The sequence below is a fragment of the Tachypleus tridentatus genome, chromosome 8 (assembly GCF_004210375.1).
Source record: "Tachypleus tridentatus isolate NWPU-2018 chromosome 8, ASM421037v1, whole genome shotgun sequence".
In the NCBI taxonomy this organism is placed as follows: domain Eukaryota; kingdom Metazoa; phylum Arthropoda; class Merostomata; order Xiphosura; family Limulidae; genus Tachypleus; species Tachypleus tridentatus.
This window is the reverse complement of record NC_134832.1, coordinates 102,737,115-102,764,561: the sequence shown is the minus strand read 5'-3', so window position 1 is coordinate 102,764,561 and position 27,447 is coordinate 102,737,115. Positions and strand designations below refer to the sequence as shown.

General features: G+C 33.3%; 2 protein-coding genes across 3 annotated transcripts in view; one reads left to right on the top strand and one right to left on the bottom strand.

The window, feature by feature from the left end:
• LOC143223090 (uncharacterized) overlaps positions 1–17,314 on the top strand; it is an 80,919-nt gene extending 63,605 nt beyond the window's left edge. For both annotated transcript variants that reach the window (XM_076450526.1, XM_076450527.1), the window contains 8 exons: positions 1,503–1,566; positions 6,311–6,457; positions 8,146–8,315; positions 8,696–8,970; positions 11,469–11,526; positions 11,860–12,074; positions 14,216–14,424; positions 14,702–17,314. In XM_076450526.1, the coding sequence (XP_076306641.1) occupies positions 1,503–1,566; positions 6,311–6,457; positions 8,146–8,315; positions 8,696–8,970; positions 11,469–11,526; positions 11,860–12,074; positions 14,216–14,424; positions 14,702–14,894 (1,331 nt within the window). In that variant the 3' untranslated portion in view covers positions 14,895–17,314. The remainder of the gene's footprint in view (positions 1–1,502; positions 1,567–6,310; positions 6,458–8,145; positions 8,316–8,695; positions 8,971–11,468; positions 11,527–11,859; positions 12,075–14,215; positions 14,425–14,701) is intronic.
• Positions 17,315–21,284: 3,970 nt separating this feature from the next.
• On the bottom strand, positions 21,285–26,741 carry LOC143224235 (uncharacterized). Its single transcript, XM_076452652.1, has 4 exons — positions 26,493–26,741; positions 24,639–24,823; positions 23,633–23,775; positions 21,285–21,846 (listed from the first exon to the last, which is right to left on the bottom strand). Exons 1-4 carry the CDS (start codon positions 26,566–26,568, stop codon positions 21,660–21,662), a joined length of 591 nt encoding a protein of 196 aa, XP_076308767.1. The 5' UTR covers positions 26,569–26,741; the 3' UTR covers positions 21,285–21,659.
• Between the last annotated feature and the right edge of the window lie 706 nt (positions 26,742–27,447).

Sequence of the window (27,447 nt, the reverse complement as noted above, 5' to 3'; positions counted from 1 at the left end):
AAATGCCCAGTTGATGTAATTGGAAGGTGGATAGGAAGAGCAAAATATTTTAAAATTCCTCTATCGGAAGTATTTATAGATACATCAAGAACGTTTTTCTCTAAAAAATTAAATTTATGCTTATTAAGAAACAGGTGGTTGATACCAGTGAATGTATGGAGTGAAAAACATTTCACACAAAGAATAATAGAAACGTCACCTACCATCAATAATTAATAATGAACATAATCAAATATTGATTAAATGTTTTAAAGATACAGGGCTTAAGAATTAAACTAAAACCTGAAAGATTATCTGTTATGCAAATGTCATAGATAAACGAAAAATAAAGGAAGCAACATTAATAAAACAAAATAAAAATGGTACACTATACCCAATCAAATGTTTGAAATATTACGTCATCAGTCATTATGTGTATAAACGTAAGGTTTGTTTTGTTTTGAATTTTGCACAAAGCTACATGAGGGTTACCTCCTCTAGTCGTCCCTGATGTACATGTAGCTAGTGTAAAGCTAGAGGGAAGGCAGCTAGTCATCACCCCTCACCGCCAACTCTTGGGCTATTCTTTTACCAACGAATAATGGGATTGACTGAAACATTATAACGCCCCCACATCTGAAAGGGCGAGCATAGTTGAGGGAAGAAATAATTGCTTCTAATGAAACAGAATAGTGAAAATAAAGATTAAAATAGATTACTGTAATTGAACCGCTAGAGGTGATAAGTAAATTGTTGGACTCGGTAGGCCTTCTAGGCACAGAACAACGTTACAGAGTTTTCCTTTGTTAACCTGATGATGATTTAAGAGGGTCCAAACGTTATTCTGTACTTTATTTTAATTAAAGTGCTAATACCCATACTAGCCATCTTGAAAATACATATTTACTTCAAGTGAGTTTTTCGTCATCAGGAGTTTGTACTCTTGTTTAATTTATCTGTCTTTCATGATCGACACTTCTTAATTGTTACATTCTTACCTAAAAATCTTTTTATATATCCTTACTTAGCTTTATGAATTTATATATATCATAATTTTCTCAGCCAGATGTTACTCTGTTTTTTTGTCTCAGTATAAGCTTGATAACTGTAGAAAGAGCTATGGTTTGTTTGTTTGTTTTTTGAATTTCGCACAAAGCTACTCGAGGGTTATCTGTGCTAGCCGTCTCTAATTTAGCAGTGTAAGACTAGAGGGAAGGCAGCTAGTTATCACCACCCACCGCCAACTCTTGGGCTAATCTTTTACCAACGAATAGTGGGATTGACCGTCATATTATAACGCCCCCACGGCTGAAAGGGCGAGCATGTTTAGCGCGACGGGGATGCGAACCCGCGACCCTCAGATTACGAGTCGCACGCCTTAACACGCTTGGCCATGCCGAGCCGGAGAGCTATGGATAAACAAGATTGCCACAGAGTTTATCCTTAGATTGTGATTTTATTCATACAGAGGTGAGAGGTAACGTTAATTTGCAACAGAAAAAAAACTTGATTTTTTTTTACAGTGGAACAGCTAAAGAAAGGACCTCAACTTCAGGAACAAATTATCTCAGCAGCTCGAAAGGTCACGTAAGTATTTCAAATTTATGTCGTTAGTTCTCGCACAATGATATTTGACACCAGATCATGATAACCAACATGTAAAACAAACAGAAGTACCTGCGGTAGTAGCCTTTTATATTCCGTGTAGTCAGAATTGTACTTAAACTGAATGACTAGGAAACTTTTTATGTACATATATTTATTGTTATGTGTTCAATGACGGTTTGTTTGTTTCAAAATTTCTGGCAAAGCTACATAAGAGCTATTTATGTGTACTTGTTCCTTATTTTGTACTAATAACAGTATAGGGAAAGCAGCTAGTCAAGAACATTCATTTGGGGTTGTCTTATGGAATAGTGGAGATTGACTGTCATTCCTATAGCACATTCACAGTCCCAAATGATAAGTTCGTTTTTTGCGATAACGGGTCGAGAACTGTGAATTTTCGAAATCACAGGCTAAGAACATTAACCACACACTCACTACTGTAAAAAAATGTATAAGCATTTTGCTAGCACCCAATTCCAGTTCAAATGAGCAGGACACTCAAACTATCAGACTTCTTCCAAAAATACCTATAATAACTGGAACACTGCTGATCAATGCTTTCTCATCCCAGTTTGACCAATGGATCAACAGTAAATCTCCGAATACACTAAACTCGAATCCGGAGTCCCAATATCTGCGGTGGTCAGAGCGCCGATAGCCCGTCGTGCATCTTAGCGTTAAAAACCAACAACAGTCCTTTCCTCCAGACTTAACAAAGTGTCAGAGTTTTAATGAAATCTGTCTCCTAGGTGATAAATTAACGGTAAACTATCCGCAAAGCTTCAATCAGGAAGGTTTACAGCGGTCGGAGAAGCTTTCAAGTGTGATAGTTGTTAGTGGGCATCACACAAGATTATGTAAATGATAATGAAGACCACAGACTCTAAAATAATCCCACAAGATAAAGTGATGAAGTAGAAGCCTGTATGGGCGAGAACAACCTGTCGAGACTTCACAAGATAAGATATCAAGACTGGGCAACAATTCACAAATATCTCATTATTCTCACAGACTTCACAAGATAAGATATCAAGACTGGGCAACAATTCACAAATATCTCATTATCCTCACCAGTGCACGTATACTAAAAAAGGATGGAGAATCATAGTAAAAATATATGTTTGCTTGTTTGAAATTAAGTACAAAACTACACAACGGGCTATCTATGTTCTGCCCACCACGGGTATCGAAATCCTGTTTCTAACATTATATGTCCGCAGAAAACCGCTGTACCACTGGTGGGGACAATATAATATGAACTATCACATTCTTTGTAATCAACGAATGGGTGTCCAAGGATACATAAAGTTCTAATTGCGAGACTTCTTTTGCCAAATAAACTTGTGGATCCATTACGGTCTGGGCCTAATGTCGTTGGAATATCTTGATCACATAATTTCTCGGGAAGTTCAGGATATATACAAACTACCACCTGAGGTAACACGGTTCTCTTCTTTTGTTTTGATGGTACTGAATAATTCACACCTTTACAAATGGACTACAGAATAAGAAAATGATCCTAGGCTAGTTGCAAATCTTCTTCCTTATTTTAACGTTTTCGACCTGTTGTCAGAGGCAGACTTCCTAACCCATTTAAACTGATTTCCGTTCAATAGTGCAATTACACAGAAGAGTTGTCAGGCATATATCACAAATATTCATTTCCGCATCAAACGGATGTAAACGCTACTGTTCTTGATAAGCTCTTATTAAGTTCTGTTGGATATTTGTAATATTTTGCTAACCTCTTGTAAGGACAACAATTTTTTCATGTAGTTGTACACACAAATGTTCTCAATAAAGTTAGCTCGCCAAAATGTCTTGATTTGGCATCCTTAACATTAACTTTTATCATAGTTATCTGTTCAGTTTCGACTTAGCTTATGTTTATATGTACCATCAGTACTTGCAATGCTTATTTACACAATCCGTTCCTATTACACTTCTCTGTGGCACCAGTTCTGTTTAAAATTAGGTAAACAATCAGTTCTTAATATACAGTAACTTGTAGCTTAAGTTCTTAGCACAATTCGTTGTTTATTCTATTGCATATAATATATGTTGTTGGTTTTTTAAGCACAAGTTCTTGGTAGAGTATTTTATATCATAAGTTAGTTGCCAGCACTGTGTTATTTGTAAATGTCTGAGACACAGGTTGAGTACTATTAAAGAGACTTAGATGCCTAACTACGTTGTTATACTCAAAGTTGCCGTGTTTAGTCATGATCTGTATGACGAGCATGATTTCCATTGCATAAGTCTCTCTTGTAAGGCTGTAATGCCACAACACACCACTTCTCCCTTAAGGATTCCATAATCTATCTTTTGTACGAGGACAACTGTTTCCCAGCATTCAATTTTAACAGTCGGATCGTACAGAAGTCCCTTGATACTGCATGTTTAAACAAGTACGAGGGATTTCTCATGGTGGAAATGCTAAATCCTCGATTTTCACACAACACATCTTTCGATCTGAGTGTATGATTATTATACAATGGAAAAGGTTAGTGCATGGCTTCTCCCAAAACGATCAGTCTTCGATAGCATCACATTGTCTACAAAACGCCAAACAAAATATAGTTCTGATACATACTGTTCCAGCGTGACTTTATATCGGCTATGGTTGTCGTGTGATTTTTATATTCAAAATCAAGAAGATTATTAAAATTATTAATTTAAAAAGAGGAATGCAGATAGTCAAAAAAACAAGGCAGGCAGCTTAAAGTGAAAATTAAATCGCAAAGTCAATAAACAAGCAGCAGTCTTTCCAATCCGGAGTTAACAGACTCATCATATAACTACAAGGTATAAGTACAGTACTATACATACTTTACAAACATATACATAACATGTGGTATGTTGATCACCATGCATCATAGTGATCATACGTTCATTACCACCATCAGAGATAACATTGTGCCAATGTTATCAGAATTAATAGTCATCTAATCTGTATGAAGCCAATCCAAGGGCTGTAGTTGTTTTCCGAGAAAGTATCACACATTTACTAAGAATTTCATTAAACTAATCTGTTCTAAATAGGACAGTGTTGCTATAATAAAGATTTATGTCCATGATGAACATTAAAATAAGCTAATTGAACAGAGCTCTTCAAAAAGTTATTGATAGGTGGCTTAAAGTAAAACTTCAATCGCATAAACAGAAAACAAACAAGCTTAAGATTTGAGACATAATTTCAAGTCCTTAATTTAACTCTCCTAAATGTTACAGCTTTTAGACATGGAATGGTACATTGACTAGATTTTGTCACTGTATGAGTTTTATACGTGCTAATATTTATACAGATACATATTGATGAAGGTTTTGTAGGTTTTTAAAGGTGTAAAGCAATATATGTATTATATATACATATATAGTTATATGAATTTTTCAAGTTGTATAGATGTATACGTATATATTCAATGTTGACAATGAATATAAGACAATGTTGCATTATATAGTAGGATATGTATATATAACAATACAAGTAAGCATTTTTATATTTCTTATTCTTGTTATGATTACCCTTCCTCGTCGTTGTTGTATGTTTCACTTGAAACTGAATATTTTCTAAATAAAATATATAACAACGAAATTTCTGAGTAGTTTTCGCCTACAGTCGCTATCATTGTTGCTATTACCCGCTTGCTGTAGTGTTTATAAAATTTACAATCACGCAGTGTTTGCTATAATTCCACACTTTACTATCACCCATTACCGTGATTGCCAGTCTGATTCTTGAAACAAAACTTTTAATCTATGACTTAAATATCTTTATTGTGAAACATCGACCATATACTCGTAAAAAAACACAAAAAAACTGTGATCCTTGCATCTTGTCGTATCCGATAGGCCAGGAACCATATACATAAACAAATGATACGCGACATTAGTACAGTTACAACAATAATCACTATGGTACATGTGTCAGGTCTGGCATATAAACATTAAATTATACTCACGCCTTTCATGCAGCTATATACGTAAGCATGTAGTATGTTATTAGGCTCCATAATAGCCACAGACTACATTAAAATAATTGATGTCAACTGTTTCAACGGATATACAGCCAGGTAGTCAAATAATCTCAAAATCTACCCTGCGCAATGCAAAATGATGCGTTTAACAAGACTGCTCAGACTTTATTACAACACCCACAGCCATTTATGCTGTAGGTTAGCGGAACAACATTAAACAATAATAACGAAGAACAAACAAACCGCTTCCAAGATTTCGTGTTAGCGATAAACTTCAATATTTCACTGTTTCTGTAATGTTAATTTCATAAGCAGTACTATTTGAAATGTTTAATATATTTAATACATACATACTTGTATTAGTTTTCATTTACTTATCCGTTATATATATATTTATTATGATGATTAGTTTGCATTGTTAACTTAGTATCTAGATTTAAGACTAATCCAAATCTCTTACGCTTCTCGAGCCTCGTGAGATTGAGACTACAATTGAGAATATTAATGACAACGAGCGAATCCAACGTATGAATCAATGCAGTCTAAATATCATAAATATTTTGACTTCTCATACCCACAGTGTGACTGTTATAATGAGTTAGCTACGTAAATTAATGATTTAATTTTTATGCTGATCTATGCTAGCAGTTTCTTTTGATTAAGGATTTTCGTAATTATTTCACTTATTTTTCATACGTATAATATAAATTACTTTAAAGTGGCTTGTAATCATATTTGTTCAACAGGAATAACCTAGACTTTCCAGAAGAATTTTCAGAATTATTGCATCTTCCTGAAGACAAGGACGAAGCTGCTAGTTTTCACAGCTTAGACATAAAAGCCTTTGAGTATTCAAACTACAAAAAGAAGATCTGGAATACTTTTCAGCACTGGTAAGAATAATCTATGCGTGATATTTGTTTAATTAGCTTGATACTGAAATCCAAGTATAATTATATTACCTATAGAATATTGTTCATTTGTTTCGGGGCCTGGCATGACGTAGCGCGTTAAGGCGTGTGCTTCGTAATCTGAGGGTCGCGGGTTCGCGCCCGAGTCGCGCCAAAACATGCTTGCCCTCTCAGCCGTTGGGGCGTTATAATTTGACGGTCAATCTCACTATTCGTTGGTAAAAGAGTAGCCCAAGAGTTGGTGGTGGGTGATGATGGCCAGCTGCCTTCCCTCTAGTCTTACACTGCTAAATTAGGGACGACTAGCACAGATAGCCCTCGAGTTGCTTTGTGCGAAATTCCAAAACAAACAATCATTTGTTTCAGTTCCTTTGTCTTGAGCCCGGCATGGCCAAGCGTGTTAAGTCGTGCGACTCGCAATCTGAGGGTCGCGGGTTCGCATCCCCTTCGCGACAAACATGCTCGTCCTTTCAGCCGTGGGGGCGTTATAATGTGACGATCAATTCCACTATTCGTTGGTAAAAGAGTAGATCAAGAGTTGGCGGTGGGTGGTTATGAGTAGCTGCTTTCCCTCTAGTCTTACACTACTAAATTAGGGACGGCTAGCACAGATAGCCCTCGATTAGCTTTGTGCGAAATTCAAAAAACAAACAAACATCCTTTGTCCTATTGTTTTGAGTACACGTGGTTTGTTGCTTTATCATAGTTTATTAAGTTTGTTTTGAATTTTTCGCAAAGCTACTCGAGGACTATCTGCGCTAGCCGTTCCTAATTTAGCAATGTAAGACTAGAGGAAAGGCAGCTTGTCATCACCACCCACCGCCAAGTCTTGGGATACTCTTTTACCAACGAATAGTGGGATTATCCGTTATACATTATAACGCTCTCAAGGCTGAAAGAGTGAGCATGTTTGGTGCGACGGGGATTCAAACCTGCAACCTTCAGATTACGAGTCAAGTGTCTTAACCACATGGCCATGCTGGGCCAGTGTATTAAAAAAGCATAAATATTTGCTTATTCTGTTGGTTCAAACTAGCACGTCAGAGGAAAACGATGGTTTGTTCATTTGTGGTTGGTTTACTGTGTTCCTCTATTTTGGTTCGAGGCACCTAAATAATTCTGAAATAATAAAAGGAAGGGAAATAATTCTTATATTAACTTTTTTCTACAATGTTCGCTAAACAATACCTTTAGTTTACATGCTTGATTAAATGACGTCATGCTAAACAAGTGCAAGTTTACATGTTGAATCAGGAATGGTTTAGGAGCAGGTAGTTATGTTGTGTCGTTGCAACATTCATCGGATATAAGCTCAAAATGCTTCATAATAATATTTATTCTACGATAAAATGCAAAGAATACTGCTAAGTCTGATTTATTATCTTCAAACCTATGACAACGACCGATATTAACCAGGATGTTTATTTATTTTTATATTGGAAATCATGCAGAGGGCGCTTAAAGGAGATAATACGGTAATCCAGTAAATTAATGAAAGACGATAGTATTTCTCTTTTGTGTGTAACAGAGATACTGCATTAGTTGGTATATTATTGGTAAAATATATTAGAACTGACGTTTATTTATTATTTTCTATGCATTACCTATTTCATCTATTAAAGTTATTAATGGTAATATTTACTAGTCGGATATTTTTCATTTTATCTCAGTGAATTACCGAATTCCGAACCAGATAGCATCGACCCATCTCTACATCCTATATCAGAACAACCCTTGTGGAACATATCACCGTTATCTAAGTACGCCGATGTTAGACCTGTGGAAATAAGAATCTTGATAGATCAGCGCAAGAAGCTACGATCTTTATATCATAAAATAGGTTAGTTTTGTCTGAACCTATGGACCAGAAAATAAATAATACTATTTTCCTCTCACATTATATTTTACACGAAATTATATAGTTTTTTCAATTTTAATGTTTACTTAATTTTAAATAAAGAAGGAAGAGTGAAAATAATGTTGTTTTTCTGATTTTGTGCTAAAAGTAAGAAACTAAATGTTATGATATATTTCTTCCTCGTAGTGTTTTATTTCTTAGGTTTTTGATGTAAGTTGTACAGAGGAGAAAAAAATGAAAATAATATTTTATAATTACGTGTATAACGTGCATGTGCCTAAAATCACACATATACGTATTTTTGCCTGAATGTATAATGTATTAACAAATTAACACTGCTGTTGGAATGATTTTCCACGTAGATCTGGAAGATTATGATTCAGTGAGATCATCGTGGTCTGAATTTATTAGCTCAACATACAGCAGTCAAAATGGTTTGGAAGAAAAAGAAGAAAAATGGCCAACATCATTTTGGACACAACTAAAAGTTCTCACACAACGTAACTTTCTCGAAGCCAAAAGTCGCATGTTATCCAAATTGAATTGGGTACAGACCTTAGGACTAGGTCTTATTTGTGGTCTTACCTGGTTCCAGATCCAGAGGACAGAGCCAACGCTTTCGGACATTCGTGGCTGGGTTAGTGTTTCTTAGTTGAACTGTTAGTAAATAATAACTTGAGAATTTATAATATCTTCAACAAAATACAGAAATATAAGGAAATTTAATTTGATGAAATTATGTTTAGTCGTTTTGAAGTACATAGTATGACATATAGTCTTGGCCAAAATGTTTAATTGTTCTATATGAATTTATTGTTCACATGCATGGAGTAGTTATTGAGTAAATGTCGGATTTGTAATAGAGATATTTGTTTGCTTTGAATTTCGCGCAAAGCTACACAAAGGCTATCTGCGCTACCCATCTCTAATTTAGCAGTGTAAGACTAGGGGAAAAGCAAAGCAGCTAGTCATCACCACCCACCGCCTACTCTTGGGCTACTCTTTTACCAATGAGTAGTGGGATTGACCGTCACATTATAATGCCACACGGTTGAAAGGGCGACATTTTTGGAGTGATGAGTATTCGAACCCGCAGTCCTCAGATTGCAAATCGAGCACTCTAACCACCTGGCCACACAGGACTATAATAGAGAAGGTTGCGTATGATTGGACGGACAGGTACAAGTGTTTTAAGCATTTCTTTGTCAAACCGCGCTTATACACCTGTTTGTTATAAAAGATGTGTCTATGGTGTAATCAATGTTCGAAATAAATCCATGATTTGTTGGGACAATTTCACTGTACTTTTGTATGGTCATGCCTCGTCATGTGCCAGCATGTAGTTTAGGGTGTTAAATTGTTCAACTGTCCAGAAATAGTTTCAAGTAAAAAGACATTGCCAGAACAGAAGGTATTCCCCATTGTACTCTATCTATAATCTTGAAACGTCATTAGACTAGAGGAAATTATCCTGATAGATGCCGAAACGAAAAAGTAGCGCCCAAGATTATTATGTTTTGATTAGGTTAACACTTCAAAGTCGAAAGAATTATTGCAACGCTTTACAATAGGAATAGTATTAATGAATTCATTCCAGGGCATCCAAAACAACAGTGAATAGGAGGCTGACCTAATAAGGTTATTTTGCAAAAAGGGCTACCTGCAAATTGATTATAACTATAATTCGTCGCCGTCACAGTGTTATTTTGACAAGACGGCATGCCAACTTTAGAGTTAGGACACTGGCGATATGTCATATTTTGAAATGAGTCCTGTTCCTGACATGTTAAAGTTGATGGTAGGATTTGTGTTCACTGCTTGCATGGAGATTAGATGGGAGAAGGCTATCTTTGCAGTAGGAGATGAAGCAATACATGTTTGAGTAGCTATTCATTATAAAAAGAAAACTTCTCTCCATATCCTCCAGGGTAACATCAATGGCACCTTCTTTAGGTATCACAAGGAAAGGATATTTCTGCTATATGCTAGTGCAATGTTTGACAGAAGGTTTGTATTCCAGGATGACAATGTCACTGCCCACAAAGTGTATAATGTACAGGATTAACTCGACCAGGAGGACGTTACAAGATTAACATGGGAGCAAAGTCTCCAGATTGTAATCTCATTGAAAACTGTTGGGCAGAACTGGGCCGAAAAATTGCTAACCACAACCCTGAATCCACAATTTTAGCTGAATTGCAACGCCTTTTAGTGACAAGTTCGGATGAAATCATGGAGCATTACATCAACAGCCTCATCGACAGCATACCAAGTCGCCTTTAGATCATTATTAGAGTACCAGGAGGACCAGTCAAGCACTGAATGTTTAATATGAATTGATATAAGGTTACAGATGGTATTTATAACAATTTGATGTCATATATTTTCATTCTATATTTTTGTAAAGTTTTGTTGTTATAGGTGAAATGCTGATTTACACATCTTTCTACAGGTGTCTCATAAAATTGTCTCCTGTTCTAATAAATCGTTCATAATTTCCATGAAACCTGTCTCATTACATAATTAACATATGTTTGACATCAATTTGACAGTGATAAGTGTATTTCTATCTTATTTTAATAATAATGACCTTATTTGTTACAAAATATGTAAGAATTTTAGCTTACACTATATACGTTATCACAAAAAAATTAAATTTGATGTATAAGTTTCATGTTTTTAATGCTAAGTTTGGCATTTTGTGCTCTTTTATCGAGTCATTTATTCACCATCACGATCGAATATAAGACTTCACTAACAACTCTGTTAATTAACATGTAAAGATAAACTATAAACTAATTGAAAGATGGAAAACGCTGAGAAAAAAATTTAGAATGTTTAAGTATAATATGCCAAATTTTGATCTAAAACGTTTTCCTAGCTTAATATATGAAAACTTCTTGATCCAAATTTTTTCTCATTCATTCCACACCCCTATTAGCTTAACGTATTGGCTTTCCCAATGTCCTAGCATGTAGTTGGATAGGGTATGTTTTGTCAGCTAGACTGAAATGTTTCACAAAACGTACCGGTTGAAAGTAAGATAGAAATCCAAACAATAAAAAGGACTATTTTAGTTAGTCAGAAATATTTTATGAAAATTATATAAAGTATTTGATGTTAAATTTGTTGCAGATGTTCTTCAGTATGACATACTGGATGTTGTTTGCACTATTTGGAGCTTTGATATCTTGTAAGTAACAGAAATCGTCATAATTTTAGTTTCATCCAGTTTGGTTGGTAATAGATTGACTTATCTATAGAAATAACTTTACTTGCTCTATTGGTAAATATGATTTATTCACTTTAATTAAAAGTTATTTTCAGTATAAATAACATTTTATACCCATTGTAACTGTATAAAAATTATAAAAGTGTTTCATAAGGATTTAATATTATATAGATGTTGATATTTTACCTGATATTTTGCAGATATTTTATGTGTAAGAAGATAAACTTACAAATGTCTGCTAAGTTTGAGTTTCATGTCTCTGAAACAATAAAAACCGTTACTTTCTTCTTCCAGTTCCTCCGGAACGTGTGGTCATCAACAAAGAAAGGGCTTCAGGAGCGTATAGATTATCAGCTTATTACCTAGCCAAGATGATTGGAGAACTACCACTCACACTTACTTTACCCACTATCTTTCATTTCATATCCTACCCTATGTTAGGAATCTATAGTTCTTGTACATTTTTGTTTTTGTGGGGTTTCCTTATCCTCAACACACTTGTAGCTCAGGTATGTTCTGGTTGTCAGTATCACCTGATCAAAGCAAGCTAACTATACAGATCAGAATTAAATAATGCTGTTAGTTTTATATACAGGTCTACTACAGAATATGCAATGTAATAAAAGTTTATAATGATTATAATATGTCGATTATTTACTTGTGCACTTTCGCTGTTATCAATTTATCAGAATACATTTTGAACAAAGGGAAAAATATATTACAGAAATTTGAAAGTGCAGATGCATCAGAAAGTGAGAAAACAAGGTAGGAATAAGCATGGTGTAATAAAACTTCTTCTGTACAACCTCATTAGTGGGCGTATCCAACCTTTGGTCCATTATGTTTTTGTTTTTTTTAGCCTGTGTAAAATAAGCCAGGTGGAATAAACTTGTCAAACGTAGTTATGCTTATTATAAGATGACTACATATTTTTGAGAATCGTATTGTTGGAGGCAATACATGTATTGTAAAGTCTATTTATACGTTACCAGCAGAATCAGGTATTCCTGTGGAGCCATAAATTATATGTATTTATTTTTAACTTGTCCCTCCTATCTAGGCGGACTAAAATAAAAAGGTAAAAAATCTTAAGAGGTTTCTGTGTATTAATGTCAAAGATTCGTTACTGTCTCTAAAAACATAAGAATCATACACACACTTTTGTATGTACCCATAAGTTAAATAATATCATAAACTCAGAAAAACGAAGTAAGCATGGACTGGATGTTGGACATGTCCTCTTGTGAGGTTAAACAGTTTTATTGCATCATGTCCATTCCTAACTTGTTTCCTCACTGTTAGGTGTGCACATATCTATACTTTAATTTTTTAAAATATTTTTCCGTTATTCATGCACTGTTTCTTACAATGTGATATGATCTTATGCATCATTCATTCATCTGCATTTATGAGAAAGTGAGTGGACGTGCGAATTTTAAAATGGCGTCTTTGTTCGACGTGTTACTTGATGTATGTCAAATAGCTCTTCATTTTGATGATTTTATGTATAGAAAAACACTAGCACCATCAAGTGGTCTCTGTGCTATTTTATAAATTTTTTATCTCCGCTCTGCTGTCTTTCTTAGGTGGTTTCAATTTTGTATGTGGTTTGCTTATCACCAAAGAGCGTTGCTTAAGTACTTTTGAAGTTTTACTCCTTGGTTGTTAATGGTGTAATATGAGTAAATAGTTTGTATTGCATATATTGTGTACCCACTCCGTTCCTATTATAAGTATTACCGTACGTATGATTTATGGTGAAGGAAACTATAGTAAGGATCTCTCACTCGAATATAGGATACCAACCTGTCAACAAGAAACTTTAGTTATGAAGAACTGATAAAGAAAATGGTATAAAATTCTTGCAGTTAATCATGCTTTCTAAACAGTAATGAAAAAAACAATAACTCATGTCATTTTTGTAGAGAAATTTGGGATAAAATTATAAAGCACAAACAATAAAAATATCAATTGGTTTGTTTTCTAAAAAGAAGATAACATTTTAAGAAGTTTTCTTGAAAATAATTTTAAATTATGTTTCAGACCTTGGACTGAGAGAGGCCTAGTTGGTTAATATGCTAGTCTGCAGTTCGGAAATTACAAGGCTATAACCAACGATATGCCACTAGTCTTAATTCTCAGTTTCAGTTGTGGGTGTATTACAAAAATGACAATCAATTCCATTATTAAAATAAGAGTAATAAAGGAGAATGTGGGCACTTGTGATGAGATCTCTGGTCAGCAGTTCTAAATTAGAGAGAGTTATACTTGACTGAACATTTGGGTTTCTGACTTGATCGTTTAACTTATTGTTACATAAGGTGCTATTCAGGTTGAAAATAACATACCTTTGAGCAAAGCTACATCTAATAGAACTTAGTTAGGGAAAAAAAAACGCCCAAGAAGTATAATTTAGTAAAACTGATTACGTTTTTTTTTTTTATGAAAGCAGCTTAATTAATTCTAATAAAATATCTTGGTTACTTTTATAAATATGCTAATTCTTTGTTCACGATTAAATTGTAAAATCGTTTTATATTCGCAAAAATATAAACATTTTGAATAATAAAATTAAACTTTAACCTCTCAAAAATAATACAACAACATGACTATTAAAAAAGTTTAATTTTTTTCTTTTCTTTCTTAACAGAGTGTAGGGCTATTTATTGGGGCATCATGTACTGACCTACAAGTTTCGGTCACTATCTCGGCCCTCTACTCACTGTCCACTATGTTGTTTGGGGGATACTATTCTTCTTGTATACCCCCTTGGCTTCAATGGCTTCAGTACCTTTCCATTGTTCATTATGCTTTCCAGAACATGCAAATAGTGGAATTTACTGGAGGACCCCCAATACAGTAAGAAAACAAATTTTTTCTTTCGAAATTTAAATAACCATTTATTTAAGCATACTTAACATCGTCAATTAATATTATGTAATGCTTTCTTTTTTCTGTTACATCTTTTATTTCCTTCCAGCTCATTAAAAACATCTAATTTTATCCTTCCAAAATGTTTTATATAGGAGTTGGAAATTGAACTTACAAATGGGTTAATTCTATATCAAACAAAAAACCCAAAGTTTGAAAGTAATTTGTTCATTATAATAATTTTGACAGTATTTATGTCTTTCAGGTGTGCAACATCTAATTCCCAGTTTGAAGTTTGTCGTTCCGGTATTTCATCATTTATTCCAGTAGAAGATATCGCTAACCCAGGAGGCAAAATGCTCCCTCTTTGGGCCAATACTTTTATCCTGGTGACTTTTCTGGCAGTGTTTCGCATAATGGGCTATCTAATATTGAGATTCATTCATAAACCAAAGTGATTTGTGTATCATTTCATAGAATATGCCAGTGTGCATAAAATTCTTAAAACTGAAACAAAAGAAAAAGATAAAACTGTATTAAACCATAAGGCCAGAGGCTGCTTTTAATATTTCTTTTTTTGATGTGCCAAACCGTGCCCATATGACTGCCTTCACTGTATACAAGATAGCGAGCAAGTAGCCGTGAAGTCTGTTGTAACCAATCAGTAGGGAGAGATCATCTACTCCTTTCTCAGAGCAAGTCTGTGATTTAGTTATAATCAATTGAGATGAAGAGATACACTACATGTGAAATATGAAGTAACAGGACTTCATATAATTCACTTCATGTTTAACTGTTTTTGACAAGAAAGTCTTTTTTTTTAATGCCACACCTTAACATGGAGTTTTGACAGGCTTAATACTGATATCTTATGGCAACTGTAATTAATTATATCCTCAGCTTAGTTTGATAAGAGCACTTAGTGCTTGGGCATTTAAACAAGTGTATGTGTCATTTTTAGTAACCTTTTGTGTAAACTGTGGTCAGACTTTATGTATTTGTTTTGTGTTTTACCATTTATCTCCGTTATACATAATAGTTAAAGTTTGTAGTTCATGCTCAAAATACTTATACATAATTCAGAAATACATAATGTAAAAAAAAACAACAAAAACATTTTGTCAACACAGTCGCTTCAATAAAGCTGAATACTCCAGTCCGAAGTTTATTTGCAACTTTACACAAAAATGTGTGTATTCATGTCTCACCTTAAATTACTAATCACGGCTGAGTATTGAAACTCGATAAAAGGTAATTTAAGTATTTAAAGCTGACTTCAACAAAAAATTCTAAGAAAAAACATCCATGTACAAGTCCCTTGAACTTTGCAAACTGCTGTATGCTTCTAGGTTGTAACTTTATAATAAACTTCCATCAGCGGTTTGTTCACGATGTATCGTAACAGTTTACTAATTGAATTACCTTCTTTTATTTTCGGCTATGTGCTATGAAAGAAGTTTATGAACATGGCTTTATTTCGCTCTTATAATCCTAAATCCATGCTGTAGGACTAGTATCTGCATGTCACAAAAGAAAATATGAAGCCATAATAGATGAAGTATCTTTTACTTGAATGTCTGCAATAGTGCGGCAGGATATTATTGTTCTGCAAGTAATAAAATATTCTTAAAATGTCGCAGAATACCTAGTGAAAGTTTTTCGACTCTTTATAATCGTTGTGTGTCAAAGTTATAATTGTGAGTTAAGAATCAAGAAGTTCAAAAACTATACCACGGCAAACTATTTGTACTATCAAACTAACATGCTGACACCACTCTTCTGTGATGAAATAAATTTCAGAAAGGTATGGTCACATTAAATTAAAGCATCCAACTACACATTCAAGTCAACATGATATTTCTCTGCAAATTTTAAGTATAAATAAATATTCATGTTATGCCATCAAAGAACCTCTCTTATGGATTTCTGTGTTTTGAATTGCTTTAAAGAGTTTTCAGAAATCATCATCAGCGTACGGAGTGAAACAACAGTTGTCTTACTATATTTCAAAAATCTATTTGAAGAGGAAATTGCACTACAATAGTTTATAAACAGGACTAACAAAACACTATTGGTTGTGAAACCAGGAAATATAAGGATTAGTCATCCATTCACAAACTGGGAATAAATGCTTGTGTGAATGTTATTGGAGAGCAATTTTAATAGGAAATTAATAATTAACTTTCTCAAACATTATGTTTAAAAATATCAAAGTTTTATTTAATAGTGTGTGTGTGTTTTCTTTTGTACTTAAAAAAATAACTTAGAGACACTCTATGAACCACAGCTAAACATACGTAGTAGCAGAAATAGAGATAGCACGTTTCTACTGCTAATTATGCATACGTGTAGATTTTAATAGAAATAATAAAGGACAATGACTACATTGAAACTTCCAGATTGTATCCTACATGTGATAAATAATTACACTTTAACTATAACAAAGAGTAAAATAACGCTGGTTAACTTACAATTTTTCAACATTACGCTGCGTATAAAAACGCATTATTTGTGAAGACATTTTATATACAATGTTACCTAATTGAATTTCTACTTAGTATAGAAAATTTACAGTTTCAAGTCACCATAAGAAAAATATAATACATATTTGGTATTACAGACTGTTCATGTTGTTCAATAACAAGTTGTGTTCTAGATATGAAAACTTTACTTATGATGAGATATAACAGAAATAATTTTCATTTCGTTATCACCATAATTGGATTGCGTTCATTCTCACAAACCTCCATGAAATATTGTATCAAATATTAATACATTGTATTGTATACTATTATCAATGCTTGTAATGGTATGTTAAACCATTCCATAGTTATAAGGGTGAAATTGTCAAGAACAGTTTTTCAGTGTGAAGTATAATTTGCCAAAATCTAATCATTATATATATATATACATAATTGGTTAAAAGTTTAATTTATTTTGTAGTTTTTATGTATGTAAAATATAAAAGCAATTTATTAAAACATTTTAAATATAGCTTGTCTGGCTTTTGTCTGTGTCAATGAAACGTGCATTTGTTAATCACGTGTGATTCTTCTCTTCATTAAAGGCAATTTTTTTTCCTTAACAAAATGGCCAGAGACAAAGATACTAGTGTTATAATAAAATGGCTGCTACTTAAACCTCTTTGCTTTTAAAATTAATCATTATTCTTCTAGAAATTTTAACGCGCAGTCTTTAAAAAACTTCATTGCGAAAGTTCATCCATTAATGTTGTTCTTTTCTTGTTTCTTTTACAGTGTCGTATTCATAAAGACACACTAACAGAGGATTTGGTAAAATAAATATTACAGAATAATCTGAATCGCAGACATTCCGAACTAAAGGGAAGAGTCTATATAGAAGTTTTATTAACTCTAAAATAGTATTTATTTATTCTGACATACAAGACACAATGAAACTTAACTCAATCAACGTATACACAGAACAACAGACAGCACCACTCTGAATCTGAGAAAAACCTGAATCAGAATGAGAGAATTAACCAATATGTTTTGCACAAAAGAGTATATGTTCTCAGGGTGCACTTATAACCCGGTAATTTAGCCATTCCGTAAGTTAGCTGCTAGCTGTCCCTGATTTAGCAGTGTAAGACTCAGAGGGAAGGCAACTAGTCATCACCACCCACCGCCAATTCTTGAGCTACTTTTTACCAACGGATAGTGGGATTGACCGTCACAATTATAACGGCCCCATGGCTGAAAGAGTGAGTATGTTTTGTGCGACAGGGATTCGAACCCGCGACTCTTAGATTACGGGTTAATCGCCTTAACTACCTGACCATGCCATGCTGATCTGAAAGGGATAATCGACTTCCAATGTAGATTGGCCAAATATTTTGTGACTGATTTGGCCTGGTGAAAAATATCGTCTATCACGACTGGCCAAATATGTACGAGTGATTTTACTCGATAGTTCTGTGGCTTCAATGTTCTTTTGAAGTTAAACACAAAGCTGTACAATGAGCTCTCTGTGCTTTGTACACCATGGATATTGAAACCTGGATTATAGTGTTGTAAGTCCGCAGATACGCTACTGCACCACTGGGGGAAGACTATTCTGGCTTATATCTACCTTGTTTTGACCATTCAAATAACGCTATGACTCACTTCGCCTGATAAATCCTACCTTCAATGTAAATTAGCTTTCAGCTCTGTGATCTAGTTTAATGCAACTTAAATCCTACTTGACCAAAACATGTATGAATGATCCGAATTGATGAATCACATCTTCAACATACGTTGACGGTAAATGTCTGTCTATTCAAACCTATTTTATACAACTCCAACATTAGTTTATCATAAACGTTGTGAATTACACGTAATCTATTTACTGTCTTCAGTGTAAAGTTAATAGAATCTCATTAATTGTTCTAACGTAATGCTGTCTTTCTTAATTATAAATTTGACAGAAGTTGTAAAACTCGTTTGATTAGACAGTTTCTGCACAATAGGTAAATACTAACCGTAAATATTAGACATTTACCTTACATGGTGTATCTCATCAGTAATGTAGATCCTGCAAAATTCGTGCTGTTTTATTAGTAAAAGTGTTGATACCCATACCAGCCGTTCTGAGAAACAGATCTAACAAAGACTGTGGAACTGAATTTACCCAATGTTACAAAGCTTACCTACTTTAGTATGCCTTATTTGAGAACTCTGGGGTCTCTGAAGTTGGAGAATTGCTAAGGATTGTTTGTTTTTCGATTTTTGCGCAAAGCTACACGAGATTTATCTGCACTACCTGTCCATAATTTAAACAGTGCAAAACTACAGGAAAGGCAGGTAGTCATCACCACCCACCGCCAATTCTTGAGTTACTCTTTTACCAACGAATAGTAGAATTGACCGTAATAATATAATACCCCCACGACTGAAAGGGTGAGCATGTTTGTTGTGAGGGGATTCAAACCAGCGAACCTCAGATTACGAACCGAGCGCTCTAACCACTTGGCCATTGCAGGCTCAATTGCCAAGGAAGACGTCTACATGAAAGTCAAGAGTGTGGTAATTTTGCCAAAGATGTTTACACAGTTTAAACAGTATTGTTATTCACGTGACTTTTTTTTAGCTGAAAAGCAGGGAGGAGCAAGTGAGTTTGCTATTTATTACTGTAACCATGTATAACATGGCTCGCTATTGCAATAAGGCGACCAATTTGTTTACTATAGCATTTTGTAATGTTAAGCTTATTTTACAAACAATATATTAACTTAAAAAAGACTAAGTGTTTGGATCGCTTTTAATAATATAATAATGGCTAGTATCAATGATTATTCAAATGACAGATTTCAAAAATTTTCTAGATTCAAACTGAAGCCTCAGTTTTATGTAGAGAGAATTACTTCTATAACGTTTTGGAATCTTAAAAAATCCTTTTGTATAAAGTTTGTCTTTTTGTAAGAAGCGAACATCATGTCATTTTTGTGTCTTCATATAAAGTGAGCTCTATAGAGATTAAACTACGAATCAACAAAGTGCCTTATTTTTAAAAGTATTGGAGGCATTTGCAAAGGAGGAGTAAGGTTTATTTAACACAGCAAAGCGAGAAAATGTGCACTGATAACGTCCGCGGTACAGGGCTATCTTCTGAGCCCTAAAAGCTCTTGGGTGCTGGATTATAGTTTATGTATTCTTTTACTTTTCCTAATTTTGAGATCCCAATATTGCCAGATGGGTAGGGCGCTCAACTCGCAATGTGAGAATCGCGGGTTTATGTGATTTTGCGCAAATTCATAATAATTTAAAAAACACACACTTTAACTGGGACAAAATGAAACGTAGAGATGGGCCCCCTCTTCCTGCGCCACTGATGCTTTGGATGAAATATTCATGATTTTATTAGTTTATAGATTAAAACGTTGTAGAACAAAATATGCAATTAGTTTAAATTTATAAATGTTGACACCATCAGCGTAAACAACTAGCTGTTTTTAAAATTATTTAGGATATAAAGAAACAACTATCCACTAAAACCATAGTAATGACAATTTTGAAACACTATACTGTCAAGAATTCACAGTGAACAAATGAAATCAAGTGCCAAACATGTCGTCCGGGGCGTGACGGTTTCCAGATTCAGCGATACATCAATTAATTAGTATTTGCATATCGTTTATTTAAAGTAAAATATTCAAAATTTTGCTGTTACGGTTTTATTTGAATGTTATTAATGAAACGTTTGACTTTTTCCATATACATAAATTTATTTTTATTTAAACCAATTTCAAAATCTGAAAACTAATGCATATGTACATAAACATTTGTATTATATTAACAATTTAGTATAGATGGGTTTACGTCTAGCATAAATTATCTAAGACAGAGAAATGCACTGAGATATTTGGAATTACATCAGCGAGACGACCTTATTGACCTGATGATTTAGATATGGTTTGTTTGGAATTTCGCGCAAAGCGATATGAGGGCTATCTGAACTAGCCATCCTTAATTTAGCAGTGTAATGATAGAGGGAAGGCAGATAGTCATCACCACCCACCGCCAACTCTTGGGCTACTCTTTCACCAACGAGTTATGGTATTGCCCAATACTTATAACGCCCCCACAGCTGATAGGGCGAGCATGTTTCGTATGACGGGGATTCGAACCTGCAACCCTCGGATTACGAGTTGAGTGTGCTAGCTACCTGGTTATGCTGGGCCTTTAAGGTTTGTATTCTTAAAGTTGTCTGTATAAAAAGAAACGTTTGTCCCTTTATCTTATACGAGTAATACAATATTGCGCTAATTTTATTCTTTCAGTAAGCAAAATCACAACACATAAAGTTATGCGCATATTTAGTTTATTTTATTGTGAATATATATATATATAATTCAGATTTTATATTATTTTGGTAAAATAATTATAAGTGAGCTCCTTTTAAATATAAGAATAACAATAAATTCGATATTGTTTTTTAACGAATGAACTATATATTATACACAACATGACGCATAATAAACAATAAAAAGATTCCACTTCTCCATAGCAATATTAAAAATATTTTGACTCCATAGTTTGATACGAACCAGCTAGACTTTTGCATTGTTCTTTATTTTTCATTTAACTCAAAGTTCAAACAAATTAAATATTAAATAATATATACAACTGAGAATAGTGTCGATGAATTCAAAGTTAATACAATATTGTCGAATTGAATTTGAATACGACTGCTGTATGTTTAACACTATAGTCAGATTTTTTTTACAATGTTTTTTTTTTGTTTTTAAGGATATCATGTGTTAATACGACTACATTAGTGGTGTTACTGACACTTGCTTTCTTGTGCTTTGGAACAGATTTTGCAGATGGGTCCGGATCTACCAGTGTTATAGTAGCGCTCACGGTGAAGGATGGATCATTCTTGTTGGCTTCAGCAGCGGTGTAGTTCCTACAAAGAGTGTGGCATTAAATCACTTATAAAACACATCAAGAGTTATAATTTGTTCAATAATTCCATGAATTGTCTTTAAAAATGCAACAAGTAGAATACGCTTGCACTGTTATAATTGTTCATTTCAATTACAACATTAACTGAAAATGTATTTAAGTGATCTTCCAAAGTGTTATTTTATTTCGCTGTTTTATCTCTCTTACAACTGTTAAATTATTATAGTGCTGCTTGACAATATTTAAGGTACTGTTAATTTGAATATAATTGTTTTTATTCAAAGTTTTCGTGGCGTTTATCACTGTTCATATTTTTAAGACTAAATTAACTTAAGCTGTTTTATCTCAATTTGCAGTTTATATATTTTTTAAAAGTGACAAAATTGACAGTATTAAGTTTCATTTAACCGGACCAACCATTACCAAACATAATATGTATTTTCTACTATTATGACAGTTTAAGGAAAGAATATATTTCAGAAATTAGCAAGAACTAATACTAATAATGTTGACAGTGAATTTTGTTTAAAATTAAACCAAAACTCACAAATTAATTTATTTCTTTTTTACTCTTTCCAATCAAAATTGTGTTTCAGTTAGAATTACCACTCGAATTTTCTGTACTTTGAAGTACAATGAAAGAAATCTGCTGGTATTATTACTATTAGCAAACAAATAGTATATAATTATTTCAAAAGGTGAAATTTAACGCATGATTAATTTAGCAAATTAAATCACCATACTAAGCACAAATAATGATATTACAAGTTTTTATTTTATTTATACAAAATTTATAGGCCTATTAAAGCATAAAAGTGCATATTCTTCGTTCACATGACAGGCTAAATAAAGTACTTTTAACAAAATCAGAAGTTAAAGATTTGTACACAAAATATGTGGGCCGATACAGAATTAAGGTGCAAGTTTTCAAACAATCCATGCTTTTTATTTTATTGGTAACCCAAGCAGTCTGAGAAAACCAGAAATTAAATACTACCGAGAGAAATTATAATAAAGATTCGACTAAAAATGTTAATAATAACTAAATTAGAACTAAAATGCTTTGACAACCACCAGACTTTGTTTTAATAACAGCAACGACGATTTCATCTTAAAACATTATGTGTGTAGAGCTATTACTTTTTTTTGTTCGTTTGTTTTCTGATTTCGTAAGACTGGAACAGTGTTGCGTTTCAGACATTTTTTTCCCTTTTCTAGTGGGAAGAAACAGCCTAAGAGAAGTCCGTATGCCTTTAGTGCTGGACCTAGCAAATAATCCTCATTAATATGATTAACTTGTCTGTCGACAAAGATCACCAACATTTTGTTTTGGTATTAATCCCATTTTCACACTCTACACTTATGAGACATTTTTTTTTCGTGTAATTTCGCAGAGTGCAAATTTGGAAGAATGTTTAGATCATTCACGAGTGAACCAGTATGACCCTCTCGTGTTTTGAGAGCACTTATCTTTACAGTTCCACTGTGTGAACAATAAATCTACAATAATCTGTGTATTAGTTACTGTATTACCGTTATAAGCAATATGAGATGTATTCTTTTTTTTCCAAGGCATGAAGTCAACTTCTCAATATTTTTAAAGCAGTAAATGGCTGATTTTTAGTCGAGAATTAACCAGCACGCCACCTTATCTGTAGCACTGAAGAAAGATACAAGAACAACTAGTCTTAAAATGTAATACTACACAAAGAACATAATGTAGAGTGATAAAATTAGAGTGAAATATCACATATTTTTAGTTAAAATATATAGTTTCGAATACGTACGTTGTAAAGACAATCTCATCCTCGTTTTTAACTGTAAAAACTTTAGGACTGTAATCACACACTAACTTAAAGGCTGCATCACCCTTGATAATCAGGTCATCGTCATGCTGTAGTATTAACACGTTAGTATAGAGGGCATTCTCCTTTGTTTAAAAAAGTAAAAATATATGAAAGCGTAAGACACAGATAAGTAATCTCAAATTCGGCCATAAACATGTAAAATGCATTTATTCTTCATAAGAGGTATCCTTTGAGCAAGTAAAATTTGTTGTTTTATTTATAACACAAAACTGGTGCTGGTGTATTATTTAAATTAACTTTAGGCTTACAATAGTTTTATTGTGTTATTATATTAATTTACAATATTACAACATTTCATTTTGGAGAGAAACTAACAACCTCGGTAAGGAATGTTAGAAACTTCTGACAGAAAAATGATGACAGTGGAAAGTCTAAATATTATTCTAAAAGTTTACCTAAAATAATATTAGAAATATTTTTGAAGAAATCCCGTAGTTTTCATATCAGAAGAAAAACAAAGTATGTTAAACTATAAGAAATAATACATATCTAATAACTTTTGGTTTGTTTTAAATTTCTCGCAAAACTAGCCGTCCCTAATTTAGCAAGTAGTTATCACAATCTACGACTAGCTCTTGGGCTACTCTTAACAAGAAATAGTGGAATTAACGATAACATTTTAATGCCCTCAGGACTGAAAGGAGGAACATGATTTATGGAATAGTGGATTGGAACCCGCGATATTAAGATTGCAACTCAAGCATTCTAACTAACTGTCTAGTATATTTTTGTTTTTACTGTTTATTATTTTATACACTCTATTTTGAGTCATTATTTTGTATAAAGGAAAGCCTAAAAACAGAAAAATTTATAAAGGATAATAAATTTAACCATCATTTATATATATTTTTACATTATACCATTTGGGTTAACAAATTTATTCTCGTAAAAATACATAATTTCAAGAAAAAGATAGGCCACCTACAGATTTAGTGTTGCATCCTTTCAAAGGAATATTTAACTGAAATTTCCTGCCGGTGTGAGCATCGAATGAACATTCTGCTTTACGGAAGCTCCCTCTGGTGTACAAAATTCCGGAAAATTGTTCACTTGTTTCAACATCAACTGACATGTGATCTTCTTGACATTTCAAAGTAACCTTATCGTAATCTTGTAAATACGAAATAAAAAAGAGTGGTATTTATAAACAACATGTAAACTAATGCATCACTTGCATCATATCAATTAAGGAAAAGGAATATACAATATTTAAAATGCAGTTAATATTATATATATTTACATGGAATAATAATGAAACACGAAACCTTTTTCTTTTTGATGAATTAAACGATTTTAACATCTTTTTTATTCAAGCACAATTTACCATTAAACATAGGATAAACAACTATCTGGTAGGTAACAAGTTTATGTAAACTTGTTTTGTCCCTTATTGGGACAGAGGTAAATTTTCGGATTTACAATGTTGAAATCAGGGGTTGGATTCTCCTCGGTGGACACAGCAGACTGCCCCATGTGGCCTTGCTGTAAATAATCACAATCGACTTGTTTTACTTTTTATATGATCGTAACTTATGTCATGATATTTCAAGGTAATGATTTGTTTTACACCTACGTTAGAAGCATTTATTGTCATCTATGTATTTTTGTATCGTCTCAATTGGTGTAAGTTAAAACATTAAAAAAAACGATATTACGTTAAAGTAAATATTTCAGTACAACTGAAAAAATGCATTTAACTTGTAATTGGCTTTCATTACGCGCGTCGGATCTACAATTGATGGGTGCAATTTTTAGAAAGCATATTATATTTTATGTGCGAAAAACAAAATTTTTAACATACATATATACAAACACATACATATTAAAATGCAACCAGGGTAGACATAGAAAACGTTGTTAATTTCGTAACAAATAACATGCACACTCACATACAACCAGAGTATACACCTATAATGATCCCCGCTAGTACAGCGGTATGTATCCGGATGTACAACGATAAAATAAGGGGTTCGATTCCCTTCGGTGAGCTCCGCAGATAGCTCAATGTGCCTTTGCTATAACAAAACACACACATAGAAAGCATTGTTAATTTTTTGACACATAACGTGTACACTTACATACAACCACAGTACACACAAAAAACATTTTTTAAATTCTTCCACATAACATGCATACTCAAATACAACCACAGTACGTTTAGTTAATTTCTTATATAAATATTAAACATTTCAACTTATAATTCACAGATTGTACTGATAGAAGCTGATTATATTCATCACACAGAATCTATAACCACCTCAATGAACATGTACAGTTCATACACATAACTGAGAAAATGGCGCATTCTTAAGGGTGATTTTATTTGAAATTTTGACATAACCTCCATCACAATGATCATAATTAGTAACTAAACGTTTACCATTAAAAGGAAAATTAAAAAGAGCTAAAACATTGCAAAATATTTCAGATATTTAAACATATTTATTTGTTAAAAAAGGTAAATTGGGCTATCTGAGCCAGAAGCAGTAATTTTACTTAACCTTATATATCTTTGAGCCATTGAGGGAAGGGATCATTTAAAAGGGTATAGTATGAATATTGTGGAAAAATTTAATTACTTAAGAAAAATATATAATTATTTTAACTTTGTGTTTACGTTATACTTAGAGTTTCATGTTTAGTATACTATTTCTCACTTTTAACACAATAATTCTAATTAGCAGTGTGCCTATTATTTCATCTGGCAAGTTACCAGGTAAGACATTAAACACTGCATACAACAGTTTAGATATAAATATTTCAAGCTCAACTGACTCACCTGCCATAGCGATGGCATAAAATAACGAACACACCACTATTGATTTGGCTGATAGTCTTTCTTCAAGCTCTTTCATCTCGGTGATACACAAAGAGAAACAATTTAGCGCTACAAAACTACACTATTTTAGGACTAAAAGAAACGTTTTGAAAATTTCACTTGGTTTGTTTTTAATATTCACCAGCGATAACTTACAATGTCTCAAAAAATAACGAAAATGTCCTTATTATCAGTACACCAAATACCAGGCCTACACACACGGATACGACTCCTAGAGTCGTTGACCCAGTTAGAGGGCGACAAACTGCGAATTATCTTTCGAGATAAAACAAATAGTATTTGCCAATTTTCACAGTTTGTAGGTCACGAAGGAAACATTCGTAAACTCTAAGAAACTTCAACATATTGAAGCCTTGAAATGGAAAAAAAAAAGAGTTTATTAAAAGAAAGAAAACTACTTCCCGCTGGATAATAATTTTGAATTTATTTGCTATTTATAATAAAACTGATTGGTCGTTTATAGACTGCTCTCTAATACATTTTCAGAAATTATTTAACCAGTAAAGGGCGCTATAAGATTAAAATTTAAGGTGCGTTTCTAATTGACTTTAAAAAGCCTATATCTACTCGTAATTCTAAAAACTTAAGTGAAAATATAGACAAGCGTATAACAATATATCAATCACAATATATCATCTATATCGGCCCGGCATGGCCAGGTGGTTAGGGCGTTTTGAGAGTAGCGGGATCAAAACCTCATCACACCAAACATGATTGCTATGGGGGCATAATAACGTTACGGTCAATCCCAATAGTCGTTGGTAAAAGAGTAGCTCAAAAGTTGGTGGAGGATTATGATGACTAGCTCACCTTCCATCTACTCTTAAACTGCTAAATGACGGAATGCTAGCGCAAATAGCCCACCTCCAGTCTCGCTCGAAATTCAAAACAATAA